The sequence below is a fragment of the Pseudophryne corroboree genome, chromosome 6 (genome assembly GCF_028390025.1).
Source record: "Pseudophryne corroboree isolate aPseCor3 chromosome 6, aPseCor3.hap2, whole genome shotgun sequence".
NCBI classification, from domain to species: Eukaryota; Metazoa; Chordata; class Amphibia; order Anura; family Myobatrachidae; genus Pseudophryne; species Pseudophryne corroboree.
Window position 1 is genome coordinate 115826732 of NC_086449.1, and position 14600 is coordinate 115841331.

General features: G+C 46.0%; 1 protein-coding gene across 2 annotated transcripts; it reads right to left on the reverse strand.

The window, feature by feature from the left end:
- Positions 1 to 413: 413 nt before the first annotated feature.
- Positions 414 to 13693, reverse strand: DNAJB1 (DnaJ heat shock protein family (Hsp40) member B1). Of its 2 annotated transcripts, none has more exons than XM_063931726.1 (4): positions 13538 to 13693; positions 7400 to 7660; positions 4348 to 4919; positions 414 to 1919 (listed from the first exon to the last, which is right to left on the reverse strand). In XM_063931726.1, exons 2-4 carry the CDS (start codon positions 7608 to 7610, stop codon positions 1689 to 1691), a joined length of 1014 nt encoding a protein of 337 aa, XP_063787796.1. In that variant the 5' UTR covers positions 7611 to 7660; positions 13538 to 13693; the 3' UTR covers positions 414 to 1688. The 2 variants fall into 2 exon arrangements, with proteins under 2 accessions (XP_063787796.1, XP_063787797.1); XM_063931727.1 differs by lacking the exon at positions 13538 to 13693 and adding an exon at positions 9317 to 9341.
- Between the last annotated feature and the right edge of the window lie 907 nt (positions 13694 to 14600).

Here is a 14600-nt window from a genome sequence, read left to right on the forward strand (position 1 = left end):
AGCAATTTTCAGCCCAGCGATCATCGCTATGCAAAAACGCCCCATGCGTATGCACCTTTAAGCCTGGATAATAGGTTCACTGTCAGGGTGGGGACCATAACTTATTTCTACATTTTCTGGCACGGTGAACAGAGAGCAGCAAAGATAGTATTAGTGTGTGGGGGGATGGACATTATAAAAGTCTTTTATGTCTAATTTTGAGACTTGAATTCATGGATATCTTTTGTACGTGTGAGAGGATAGTCATGACCGCCAGGATGTACTCTACGCGTGAGCCTTAATGTAATAAATCTCTGCCTCTGAGTAGATGGAAAGGATTAACTTTAAAACCTTAATATAAACAGTTTTGCTTTTTCAAATGAAGAAACGTTCTTAAGTCTTGAAAGAGAAAAAAAAAAAAAAAAAAGACCATATTACTGAAAATACTTTAATGAGTGTTGAGGAGACATTCCTCCTTCTCTTGGAGATGTTTACTTGTGGATCAGCAGCTCTATTGAGACGTGTGGTTCACCACAAGGCCTACACAGCTTCTAGCCATACAGGCAGCACTAGGAAGTCTCATTCTCCAATACAAACATGACAAGATATACTCCAGCATACAAACTCCATACATGACAGATCATTCATCAACCCATCCCTAGCACACCGCTCCTATTAGCCTGCAAATCACGTATTTACAGCTGAATCGTTAACACAAAACAAAGTGATTAAAATAAAATTATATATATAATATTTACACAACAAATACAAATGTATTTATATATAGGGGACACTTGAGTGCACCAGTTATTTCCTCACTTCCAAAGTAAGTCCCACCCTCACTTGAATGACACAAAGGCAATAAGATTTCAGAGTAGGGGCCAAAGTTTGCTCCACAGTGCCAGCTACTGGCTGAAACAATTATTGCAACTGTTGAGCGAAAGGAAAAGAAATGGAGGGCAACCCCCCCTTCCCACACATACACACACACACACTACATTTCCAGGCATGCCCCAATTTAAATTGAACATATAATAAGCTTAGCAACATACATGTAACATAACAAGCACTCCAGTCAAACACTAGCTGAAAGCGAGATGAGAAGACCGGATCTTAGTAAAATAAGAATTTGGTAGAGATAGCTCAGAGTCTTATATCAACAATGTCCCTTTTAAGACACAGCACATATTAGTGTTTACATTGGCATATCTGAAAGCTGTGACAAAAGGCTCAGAGTTATCTCTGTATGGAATAACATGACTTCAAGCAAAATGTCCGTGAACTATACATTCAATGTAGAGTTACTAAATATTGTTACAGTAGGAATGGTTAAGAAAAAAAAGAAACCCTCTGAACCGAGAAGACCCAGTTTGGTCATAGATGCATTCCTCTCCCTGTATACAACGGCCCCTGGCAAAGCGGTTTGTTTTGTGTTTTTTTCAATTGCAAATGCAACACAAGCATATTATGTAGAAAATACAAGTCTCCATGGATATTCCCGAGTGTAGGCTTCAGGCATCTCTAAACTAGAAAATGTCTGTGCATCACTGCTTATTATAAGACAGCTGAATAACAAAATGTAAGAACTGTAACTAATTGTGTGCTCTAAAAATTATCACCATCTTTTTCCAGTTTCTTTTGTACTGAAGGAGTTTCAAATGGACCCTTCAATACCGCTTTGGTCTATGTTCTATTGGGCCCGCTGCGATCTACGCAGGCAGGACCCTTCCTAGGGTTTCCCGAGAAGCAGCAGAAAGGCGTTCAGGAAAACGTATGTCAAATTCCACTATTAGATCTCCCCGTTGGTCAGGTGACTTGGGAAATGGAAGTCCTTCTCCACTGATTCTGCGCTTGGTGCCTGGGTTGATTATATCTTTGATGACCTGTTGAATGGTACGCCCGTCCAAGGTGGGGACGTTGATGGAGCAACCACAGAGAGCCTGGTAAAAAGGTAAGAACAGGCATGATCAGATATGAAATACCGCTACATTACACTGTGCATATCACACTAAAGGGTTTTGTTTTTCAATAGTAAAATCATTTCCCATAGGATATGCCTGCTTAATTGTAATGTATGCCTCCCGATGTGGATACAGTATGACTGCTTTCAGCTAAAATGACCAATAAATAAGGCAAAAATCAATAAAGGTAACCATAAATGAAAATACAAAACAGTAACTGAAAACTTAATATCTTGTGCTTAAATTGACTACCATCATTATTAAACTATTACCTATATGTTAAAACTGCTGTTCTCTGTTGAGGGGAGGGATAGCTACAGTGTCTTTAAGGGGCATATTCAATAACTGTCGGAAGCTGCCGTCTTGTCGGAAAGATGGCAGCTTCCGACAGTTTTAGGTCGGAAGGGGTTCCGACCTATTCATTACGGCCCCATTTATTCCGACAAGTCGGGAAACCAGACTTGTTGGAAAAGCACGCTGATCGGCGGCAGCGTGCATTGTCGGAAGCGGGGCCAAACCCGACAGGTTTTAGCCCCGTTTCCGACAATCTCAATTCGACTTTAAAAAAAGTCGGATTGAGATAAGTGAGCAGGAGATGGGGGAGCGGTGGGGGAGAACAGGAACCCAGCGGCAGCGTCCACCCGGCTCCAGCAAGCGACGTCCCGCTTGATGGAGCCGGGTGGACGCAGCAGTGATCGCAAGAAAACTGAAGTACCCAACAGTGCGCACAAGGCAGCTAGTAGTGCAGTATACCAACAAGAGGCTTTTCCCACCTCCCAAGTGAAACATACAATAAAAGAGATACGTGGAATACCGCTTAACCAGCGCCTTACTACAATATGACAGTAGTTTTCTCAATCTGTAGAATCCATACACCTCCTTCCGGTTTTCCTGTATATGAAGAGGTTCCCAGACCTCAAACACGTTACAGGTACCGGAAAGAGAAATAGTGGGCAAAATAGTGTAATACTGTTTAAAAGTTTAATGACATACAAGACATGTATTAAAACAAATTTCCAACACAGTATCACACAATTAAGGTGAAGACTTAAAATCCTGCAACTGACACCCTCAGTGTCGGTGGGAGTAATGGCTAATTACCGGATCTTTGAAGAAAACGGGCTCATAAGAATATGATGGACGCAAGTCTGAGCAGAGTAAATCACCAGGCTGCAGCTCCGGGATTCCTCAATCACAGGATTCCTTCAAAGGTCAGGTCAGTCTGTCCTCCTCATCGTCCACGTCTGAATCCCGGAGCTGCAGCCTGGTGATTTACTCTGCTCAGACTTACGTCCATCATATTCTTATGAGCCCGTTTTCTTCAAAGATCCGGTAATTAGCCATTACTCCCACCGACACTGAGGGTGTCAGTTGCAGGATTTTAAGTCTTCACCTTAATTGTGTGATACTGTGTTGGAAATTTGTTTTAATACATGTCTTGTATGTCATTAAACTTTTAAACAGTATTACACTATTTTGCCCACTGTTTCTCTTTCCGGTACCTATAACGTGTTTGAGGTCTGGGAACCTCTTCATATACAGGAAAACCGGAAGGATGTGTATGGATTCTACAGATTGAGAAAACTACTGTCATATTGTAGTAAGGCGCTGGTTAAGCGGTATTCCACGTATCTCTTTTATTGGACGCAGCAGTGAGCCTCTGCTGCTGCAGCCGCTGGTCCCCCGTCTCCTCCGCCGCCCGCTCCGTCTCCCCCGGCTGGCCGCCTACATCTCCACCCGGCAGCCCGCCTTTACCTCCCCCCAGGGGTGCCGACAACAACTCCTCCCAGCTGGCCGCCCCTACCTCTTCCCGGCGGTGCGCTAAACCCCCCCCCCCCCTCCTGGCGGGCTGCTAACCCCGGCGCCGTGGGCCAAGACAACGGGAGCGGCCAAATCAGACAGTCGGATTTGCCCGCTTTTTTGAATAGGGGTTGTTGGGTCCATTCCGACAACTGCATGTCGGAATGGACCCGACTCTTATTGAATATACCCCTTAATCAGATTACAGACAGGAAGTCTGCTGTGCATAATACAAATATCTTCCTCCTAAATACATCTTAAGCATGTGCCAGCAGCTGACATTTTTACATGTTTAAATTGCCAATAGCCTTTTTATATACGTCAGCTCATATTTTAGGTTCAGTGGTCATTTAAGAGTGATATTACGCAGAACACTACAACGATAAGCAAAATGTCACAAATAATATCAAATCCGGATGTCGGTGAAATCTAGGAGCCTCAGTAATTTAAGAGTCCGGTAAGCAGTAGATCCACTGACATCAATTCAAATACACATATATTGGCTACACGGCTCCTGGGACTCTCATTGCACATGCCCTCCAAAGTTAGAGAACAGGATTAGTTCCGCTAAACCTCTAATGACAAAGAGAATATTTTGCATGCTCACCTCTCGTAGGTTTATCTTAGCTGTGTACACCAAGTTAGATGAATCTCTCTTGAACACTGAATGGGGTTTGTCTTTCAGCACAAACACAATGTCTGCGGGAATGTTGGTTAGCGACTCATCACCCTCCTTGGGGAAGGTGATCTTTGTGCCTTCCTTCCATCCTTTTTTCACTTGAATGGTCAGGATCTTGTCCTCTGTATGAACATTTCTCCCATCTGGGCCTAGACGTTTGTGTGAGATTTTCATCTTCTTAGTGCAACCAGTAAAAATCTCTTCAAGAGAGACTGGAAGCTCCCTGATCACTGGAGGGTCTTGTTTCTTAGACATTGCTTCACGTCGACCGGGAACAGACCTGGGGAAGCCGCCTAAATGGCCAAAGCCACCCATACCAAACCCTGAAAAAGGGTCTTCGGTGTCCATATCCTCTTCATTACGTCCAAAAAAGTTGTCAAATGGGTTGCGACCCCCAAAGAAGTCGGCAAACATGGCATGAGGATCTCCATGAAAACTGTAACTGTATGAGGGGCCATTGGTACCGCCACATCCTCCACCACCTGGTGCTCCCTTTAGACCTGTTAACAGCGGAGGAAGGAAAAACAGGAACATGAGACTGCTGACATTTTCAGAAATGGGATCGGAGTTTACACTAAGGTACAAACCTAGTGGTGCATTTAGGGTTGGGAGGTCAGGGGACTAAACCTAGACATGGCTTACTCATGCTCATAGTCATAAAATATCAGGCACCCATGTGACCATGTGCTGATAGAACATGTGCCTGGAATGTCACAAGAACATGCATTGGAGGTCAGAAAATGCATGCTATGTTTATTTTGTAGCCACTCAGCATGCATGGTGTGCTGTACCCCACAGCACCATCTAATAACTTGTAAAAGTCTAATGTCAAAGTAATTAAAGCGAACAAAAGACTGCCATGTGCCACAGCATCATACAAATGCTATTAAGTAATCCCATAAAGTACGGAAAATAATAGTATGTATGTACACACACACACACTTGTACTAAGGTAAGGTGAGGTAAGGTAAGGTAAAAGAATCAAAATGGTGGGGCGGATGCAGAAAGGTGACACCGGTTAAAGACAGCAGATCAAACACACCCAGATTTGCAGGAATGCCGACAGGTTAGGACCTGTAGACTGAGCGCACGCGCGCGCGCGCACACACACACACACACACACACACACACACACACACACACACACCAAGCAGTCTCCCATCATTGATCTCTAGCATCAGTAACTATCCTCTCATTTAAAGATAATTTGACCCAAAACTTCAGCTATGTATGGAATATGCCAGGTACAACCTTGTTCCAAAAGGTTATTCATCTGGAGATCTAATGTTAGGGCCATAAAGGCCCTGTTCCCATCACTCACCTCACTCCCGCTGGTGGTCTATCTACAGTCATATTCAGGAGCGAGGGAGCCAGGCCCCGTGTAAATGATCATTTGTGGCTGGGTTGCATTTAGAAACGGTTTTATATAAAACTGAATCTTTAGTTGCAGTACACTCCAAGATGAAATGCTCAGACATTATTGCTTCACATCACGTCCAAGTACAACTTGTCTACACTGGTGTAGTGGGAAACACCATAGATATTCCATAGCTTTGTAGTATGCAAGTGTGTCAGACTTATGCTGCATACATTTATGTGACAGTCTGACTGAAGACATTAGATTATAAATCAGTTTGCTGTGAACATTCCATAAATTAATCAGCCAGTATGCACGAAAGAGCGTATTCAGAATTTCTGTAGAATGACTTAATATTTGCGACTTGGCTTCCTTTTGCAGAAGCAAATATTCAATTCCATGCATGTATTTAGCTACTTTTTAAAGACTCTACAATTGTACACTAAAGGTCCACTGAGGCCTAAAATTAATACTTCCATAGCCACATCCTAAACATCACAACAACATGCAAACCTAAATTTAGTTCCCCTGATGTTTAGAGTTGGTAAAACAATTATAACTGCTTCTGTAACATCAAGCAACCTCTAACCTGGCCATGAATCTCGGGGAACTGCTCCAATATGTGCACGCATGGTCTAATAGGCCCTACACACTGGCCGATATTCCTCAAAGATATGAACGATCTCGTACATTAGTGAACGAGATAACGTTCATATCTTTCAGTGTGGAGTCACCAGCGATGAACGATGCGCGGCCCCGCGCTCGTTCATCGCTGGTTCCCTGTCGGCTGTGCATGCAGGCCAATATGGCCGATCTCATCCATATTTGCCTGCACTTCAATGGAGCCGGGTGGAGTGAAGAAACTTCACTCCCCCCGTTACTGCCCCCCCCCCCGCCGCTGGGTCGCCATCGGCCGTATCCGCTGTCTGGCAGCTCGGCGGCGGATCTCTATATGTGTAGGGCCCATAATGGAGAGGGTCCATGTATTTTTGCAGTGCAGTACGGCAGCTCCAATAGTGCCTACATTTTACAGCTATAGGAGGATGTGTAATAGATTACGTGTTTGGCAATCTCACCTGTAGACTTAATGCAGCAATAATTTAAAAAGGCAAAACCAACCTGATTTTATCTTTTAAAATTATTGCAATGAGTTGGGTATGCGTGACCGGCAGTCAGCATACCTCTGTCGGGATCCCAGCAACGGAATGTCAGTGGCAGGGGAGGGGGGTGAGCGCAACAAGCCCCTTGCGGGCTCGGTGGTGACCTGCGGTCGGCACAGGTTCTATTCCCACTCTATGTGTGTCGTGGACACCCACGAGTGGGAATAGTCAGGATTCTCAGGGGGCGGGATGTAGGGGGAGGTATTGTGACCTGCGGTCTCCTGACTGACGGTCACATAACTACATCCCATTGCAACGTTAAATCTATAGTCCAGCTCATTGAACTGTCACAGTCTTACAGAACTTGCAACCTCTTACATATACCCATAGTCTGATACTACATATATCCTCTGTACCACATGATTAAAAGCACTAATTTCGCAATCTCATATCTAGTAAACACACCGGCTGGTATCGCATCCTATCTGGGTGCAATCAAAGTGTTCATAACACACACACGTACCTTCCTCCCCAAATTTGTCGAATATCTCCTTCTTTTTAGGATCGCTGAGCACGTCATACGCCTCAGCAATCTCTTTGAAACGTTCCTCAGCTCCAGGGTCCTTGTTTTTATCCGGATGGTATTTCAGGGCCTGTTTTCTGTATGCCTTCTTAATGTCCTCCTCAGAGGCGCCCCGCGTCAGTCCTAGAGTTTTGTAGTAATCCTTGCCCATACTTCTGGCTGTGCTTTGTGGTCACTGGTTTCTCAACGCACACAAACAAACTATGGAATGACAGAACAGATGCATTAATAACTATAGAAGAGTTTCAGTACAGCCAGCTCAGAAATTAAACAGCGCATACTTGACGCAAAGAAACTATTTTACAAGAGACAATGGCCCTCATTCCGAGTTGTTCGCTCGCTAGCTGCTTTTAGCAGCATTGCACGCGCTAGGCCGCCGCCCTCTGGGAGTGTATCTTAGCTTAGCAGAATAGCGAACGAAAGATTAGCAGAACTGCTTATTCTTTGCAGTTTCTGAGTAGCTCCAGACCTACTCTCAGATTGCGATCAGCTCAGTCCGTTTAGTTCCTGGTTTGACGTGACAAACACGCCCTGCGTTCGGCCAGCCACTCCCCCGTTTCTCCAGACACTCCCACGTTTTTCCCTGACACGCCTGCGTTTTTTAGCACACTCCTGGAAAACGCTCAGTTACCACCCAGAAACGCCCCTTTCCTGTCAATCATTTACCGATCAGCAGTGCAACTGAAAAGCGCCGCAGGATCCACAGCAAATCTGCTAAGTTTTTAGTTAAATAACTAAGCGCATGCGCCCTGCGTGCCTTGCGCAATTAGCAACAAATCGCAGCATAGCGAAAATCGGCAACAAGCGAACAACTCGGAATGACCCCCAGTATGAACAAAGCCTATAACACAGGCAGTGGGCAAGAGGATTTGCCTATTGTATGTCTCCAGTTACAGCTGCTAGTACAGGTTGAGTATCCCTTATCCAAAATGCTTGGGAACAGAAGAATTTTGGATAGCGGATTTTTCCGTATTTTGGAATAATTGCATACTATAATGAGATATCATGGCGATGGGACCTAAGTCTAAGCACAGAATGCATTTATGTTCAATATACACCTTATACACACAGCCTGATGGTCATTTTAAGCAATATTTTTAGTAACTTTGTGCACTGAACAAAGGTGGTCATTCCGAGTTGATCGCAGCCAGCAACTTTTTGCTGCTGCTGCGATCAACTAGTCCACGCCTATGGGGGAGGGTATTTTAGCTTTGCAGGGCTGCGATCGCTTGTGCAGCCCTGCTAAGCTAAAAAACAATTCAAGCAGAACAAGACTAGCCCTGGACATACTTACCCTGTGCGACGATCTCAGCGATGCTGGGACCGGCTTTGACGTCAGACATCCGCCCTCCGTTGTCCTGGACACGCCTGCGTTTTCTTCACCACTCCCCGAAAACGGCAGGCAATGGTCTGGAGACGCCCAGGAACGCCTTCTTTCTGTCAATGTTCTTGCGGTCTCCTCTGCGACCGCTTTCTTCGTTCTCCGCGACGTAACCCGGTGACCCCTGTCGCCGGGCAACACTGTGCATTCCAGACCCGTTCGCACCGCAGCGACAAACCGCTGCGTGTGAACGGGTCAGAATGACCCCCAAAGTGTGTGTACATTCACACAATGAATTCATGTTTCATATACACCTTATACACACAGCTTGAAGGTCATTTAATACAATATTTTGAATAACTTTGTGTATTAAACAAAGTTTGTGTACATTGAGTCATCAGAAAACAAAGGTTCACTAAAAAAATTCCGTATTTTGGAATATTTGGATATGGGATACTCAACCTGTACTAGTGTGTTTATTGGATGATAGCAATGTTTTCCAGTGTGGGAAGTATCAGCTCTAGGTCTAAACCCACCTACAGGAATTAGCATTTGTCCTATTCCACATACAGGAACATTAAGAACATTCTTCCACCAGAAAAACAAAATGACCCGCTGCAGCCCACATGTGAGAAGAGATAAATGGGTCTCCTGTCCATACCATTCCTGTCAGCTGATAGAGATGCCTAGCACTGGCCCTGCAACTAATAAAAAGAAGAATGTTGTGGTGCTACACCAAGGTTTCCATTTCTGCACATACATCTATATGATACACCATTGAAACATGACCGCACTATGCAAGCTGGGCATGGTTTAGAGCAGGGGTGGGGAACCTCGGGCCCGCGGGCCGTGTAAGGCCCGCAAAGCCGTTTGCTCCAGCCCACCCGCTTCTCCCAGTGAGACACGCCGCCGCACAGTCCGGCGGCAGCGTCTCAGCTGTCAGTGTCAGGACAGGGAGGAGAGCGCGGCGGCGGCGTGTAGAACTTGAAACCAGCTGCCGGTTCGTGAGCCAATCAGAGCTCGCAGACCGGCAGCCAATCAGGAGCCGCGGCTGCCGGTCCGCGAACTCTGATTGGCTCTCGAACCGGCGGCTGGTTTCAAGTCCTACATGCCGCCGCGCTCTCCTCCGTGTCCCGCCGAAAGGAGCGGTAAGTAACACAGAAGGGGGGGGGCATCTGTATACCTGGCACTGTGGGGGGCATCTGTATACCTGGCACTGTGAGGGGCATCTGTATACCTGGCACTGTGGGGGGCATCTGTATCGCTGGCACTGTGGGGGGCATCTGTATACCTGGCACTGTGGGGGCATCTGTATACCTGGCACTGTGAAGGCCATTTGTATACCTGGCACTGTGAGGGGCATCTGTATACCTGGCACTGTGAGGGGCATCTGTACACCTGGCACTGTGAGGGGCATTTGTACACCTGGCACTGTGAGGGGCATTTGTACACCTGGCACTGTGAGGGGCATTTGTACACCTGGCACTGTGAGGGGCATTTGTACACCTGGCACTGTGAGGGGCATTTGTACACCTGGCACTGTGAGGGGCAATTGTGGATCTGGCACTGCACTATTCGGGGCATATGTGTATCACGTCCCATTTTAACTGGCCACACCCATTTTTTGGCGCGCACACACAGTACCTCTATGGGGCAGACCTGCTGGGGGGCAGGGTAATTTTGAGAAAGTTGAGAATTTTTGTATGGCCCCCGAAGGATTTTATAAATATCCAAATGGCCCTCGGTAGAAAAAAAGGTTCCCCACCCCTGGTTTAGAGGAAGGGTGCCTGGGTGGATAAGCAAACAAAACCAAATGCAAAGGTAAACAGCTAGCAATGGTGTGTACAATCTAGACAATGAAGTAGCTGGAACCTACAGGAGCAACACTTAGGTTGGGTACACAATTGCCGATGTGCACCCAATATATCGTCCAATCCGCAGGTTCGGACAATATATTGCATACATTGGCAAGTGTGTATACCCTATATAGTTAACAGCGTGCGCTCCCGTGGGTCATTAACAAGGTACAATATCTTTAGTTTTCAACTTGAAATCTAAAGATATTGTACGAGATGGCATGCAACTGGATATGGATGCATGCCGTCACTGACGAGACGCAAATTATATCGTTCAGTATGTATGAACGATATTGTTTGCGGAGGATCTTGCACGATGTCACCGACATCGGCACGTGTGTACGCAGCCTTAACTGAACCTTGTTAGTCCTATACAAACAAGTTATGGAGAAAGACTGCAAGGAGAGGTATAGGTCTAAGTTACACTGTATGTAACTCAATTCAACTGCAAATACACATAGAAACCTGTAGTCATTTTACAGAAGCTCTCTACGTATCCATGACTAACAAGAACCTCATCCATGTAAAGAAACTCCCCATAAAGTCTCCTAATGCGTGTCATTTTCTATATGAGGTGAACTCTAATGAATACATACTGCTTCTCCATCTGTCAGTACAGCTCCCCCTCACTGCACAGTGATTTCCCAGTGTGCACTTACCAATATACCTTTTTATGTTACAATCTGCCAACAGTAAAATGCTTACTCACCAATCATGTTCCTACAGTATAACCAACATCTATGTGCCCCACCCCTGGCACAGCAACATGTGCTCCAACTTTATTACAGTAAAGCAGTAATATCAGACAGTGTGGCCTGCTCCGCACCGCATACAATGACATCTGTGTGCCACTCTTCAAACAGCCCCAGACCCACCCCCCTTATATTACTTTATGCAGAGCCCTTATACAACACACTGACAACCTATTAGGATGTAGGGAATAGCACTATTTGCTCTTGTTCTCCCCACCAGCCGTGCCACCTGTGCTTCTCTCTTATGTCTCTAATAATGTACCTTCAGCAACTCTTGGGCAGAGGGCGGTTACAATAGACAGGAGCTATTGGCATGCAAAACAACTGAATTCTCCCCACATACTGTAGGCTCGCCCTTATGTTGGGTACTGTGACTCACCGAGTGCTCTACACCTTTCTGCTGTTTGCTGTACAAGTTACAGTCAGTTGCCCTACACTTGCCCCTTATCTTCATTATACCTTGTATGTGGTTTTATTGTTGTATGTTTCTAAGATGTGTAAGTACAATACAGTGTACACTGGCATATCAAGTTACTATGTATATTGTTTGAACAGTGCCATGGGTACGGGTTGGGGCTGTGGCATGGACAGTTGCCCTACTTTATACAACATCATGACCCTTAAGGTGGCCATCCACTACTCAGACTTGTCTGAACTGCAGATATCATCAGATTTCTCTTGAACTCTCCCGGGAATCGGATCTGACCCTGGGCTTAATTTTCACTACATTCACTTCAGATATATCTGATGCGATCTATCAGATCGCATCAAATATATCTGATGTACACATGCTACATGCGATTGATCTGATGCTGCTGCCGCCCCGTCTTGTGGTGGGTGGGAGTGGCCAGGGAGATGCCAGTCAAGTGACGCTTCAGATTAATCTGATCAGATACATCTGAAGTAAAAAAAAACACTCCGATGTGCACCTGATTTCTTCAGATTCAGATAAATAGTTGGGGCAGCCGCAGAGATCTCAAGTTCAGACAAATCTGACACGGGAGTGCGCATCGGATCGGAAGAGCCATCCAATGTGACACTTTTCTTCAGATTTGACGGTCAGATGCGTCGAAATCTGAAGAAACTGCCCAAATCGGACTAGTGGATGGGGGCCTTTACACAGTAATATCTGACAGCGGTGCGCACCCCCTCAAATACACAGTAATATCTTACAGAGTCTCCCTCCCACCCAATGAGCAGTAAAGTCTTACAGCATCCACCCCAAGCAGTGTAATATCATACATTGTATATGTGTAATATCATACATTGTATATGGGGGGGGGGGGGGTACACTAATGTCTGACAGCATCTCCCCCCATACAGTAATCTTACAGTATGTCCCCCATACACTGTAACGGGATCTACGATCCCGGCGGTCAGCATATCGACACCAGGATCTCGACCGCCAGAATGCTGGCAGGGGGCCAAGGGCTATTCCCACTCGTGGGTGTCCACAACACCCATGGAGTGAGAATAAAGCCTGTGGCACACTATCAGATATTACAGTGTATAGGGGTGGGGAGACGCTGTCAGTTAATACTGTATGTGGGGCACACTGTCATATATTACAGTGTGTTGGGTATGCAATTCTGGCGGTCGGGATCCTGCACCGTGGCGAGCACAGCGCGCCCGCAAGGGGCTTCGTTACGCTCACCCCTGTCCGCATTCTAGTGGTCAGGATCCTGGCATTATGCGGACCGTCGGGCTCGCATACCCAACGTACTGTAGTATGACAGTGTGCCCCACATACAGTAATAACTGACCACATCTCCCCACCCCTATTCACTGCAATATCTTCCCCCATAAAGTAAACACAGACAATGTGTCTGACAATGTGCTCCCCATACACTGTAAAGTCCAACAGTGTGCTCCCCCTGCAGTAATATCTGACAGTGTGCCCCCCCCCCCCCCCATACAGTAATCTATATATCCCCGGACTATACAGCAACGCCTCCATTGCACTAACCCGTCTCTACAGAGCAGAAGCTGCCAGTGCATTATACAGCAATTATACAGATCAGTGCCACGTTCCCACATACAGCCACCATGAGAACACCCCCGCCCTCCCCATACAGCAATTAACCCAACACTGTAATCGGCCGTGACCCCATTATGTAGCACATTATACACCTATACAGTAGGTACATACCTGTGAACACCGCTCGTAAGGACTACTCTGACCCAATACAGTGACGGCCTGCCTATTGTACAGACACAGCCCCACCTCCAGAACCTTCCAGATCTTTCTTCCGCACTCTAGAAACTTCGTGAGCGGCCTCCTTCTCCGAACCAATCACGGCTCTCGGAATACAGATGTTGCCCTATCACAATCCAACGACAAATTCTTTATACAATCATAACCAATCACTGTGACCTTTGGCGGTGTGTCACGCCTCCGCAAGCTGGTTGGTTGACGGGAGCTGTTAGCTAGCTAGCTCTTCGACCAATTAGAAAAACAGCAGAGACGAGCGTATGACCTTCCGTGCTATGAATGTCTAGCCACCATTTTGAATGTGGGCAGAGTGCCCATGATAAACATGTTAAATATACATTTTAAGGGTTCTGTGTCGACACTAGCTCTGCTGCTTGTTAACTATCATATATAAGCATCTATAGATCCTAGAAGACTATTGTTGGGTGATCGAAAGCAGGTCACATTATGGATTGCATGCATTTTGTTCAATCACACCCTGTTTTAATCATTCATAGTGGACATGTAGCAAGCTTTATAATGGTTGGTTCTATATCGGAGGGGCTGAAGGGACCTTGTGACGTATTGAGGGGAGGAGCTACGTCAGCAGGGGGAGGAGCTACGGGCGAACAGGGTACCCGAAAAGTACGCTCGCCACGCTTCGGGCACGGTGGCTCGCTTCGCTCACCACCTAATTACTAAAGGTAATAGTTGGTGGCGTGGATAGTAGAGGAACTATCCCGCTGGCCTAGCTCCTCCCCCTTGCGTCGTAACTCCTCCCCCTTACGGAAAAGGTCCCTTAGCCCACTTGATTCTAGCATCTACCGCTTTATAATGCGATAGAGAGAGATAAAGTACTAACCAGTCAGCACCTCACTGTCATACAGACTAAGGAGCCCATTTCATATCCTCCAACATGTCTGAGTTAAAAACAGGTACAGATTAGGGATGTGAAGGGTTAAATCTCCTCTGTCAGTGTGCATTGTGTAAATATTGTTTCTTTTTCTTTTGCCTTGGATTT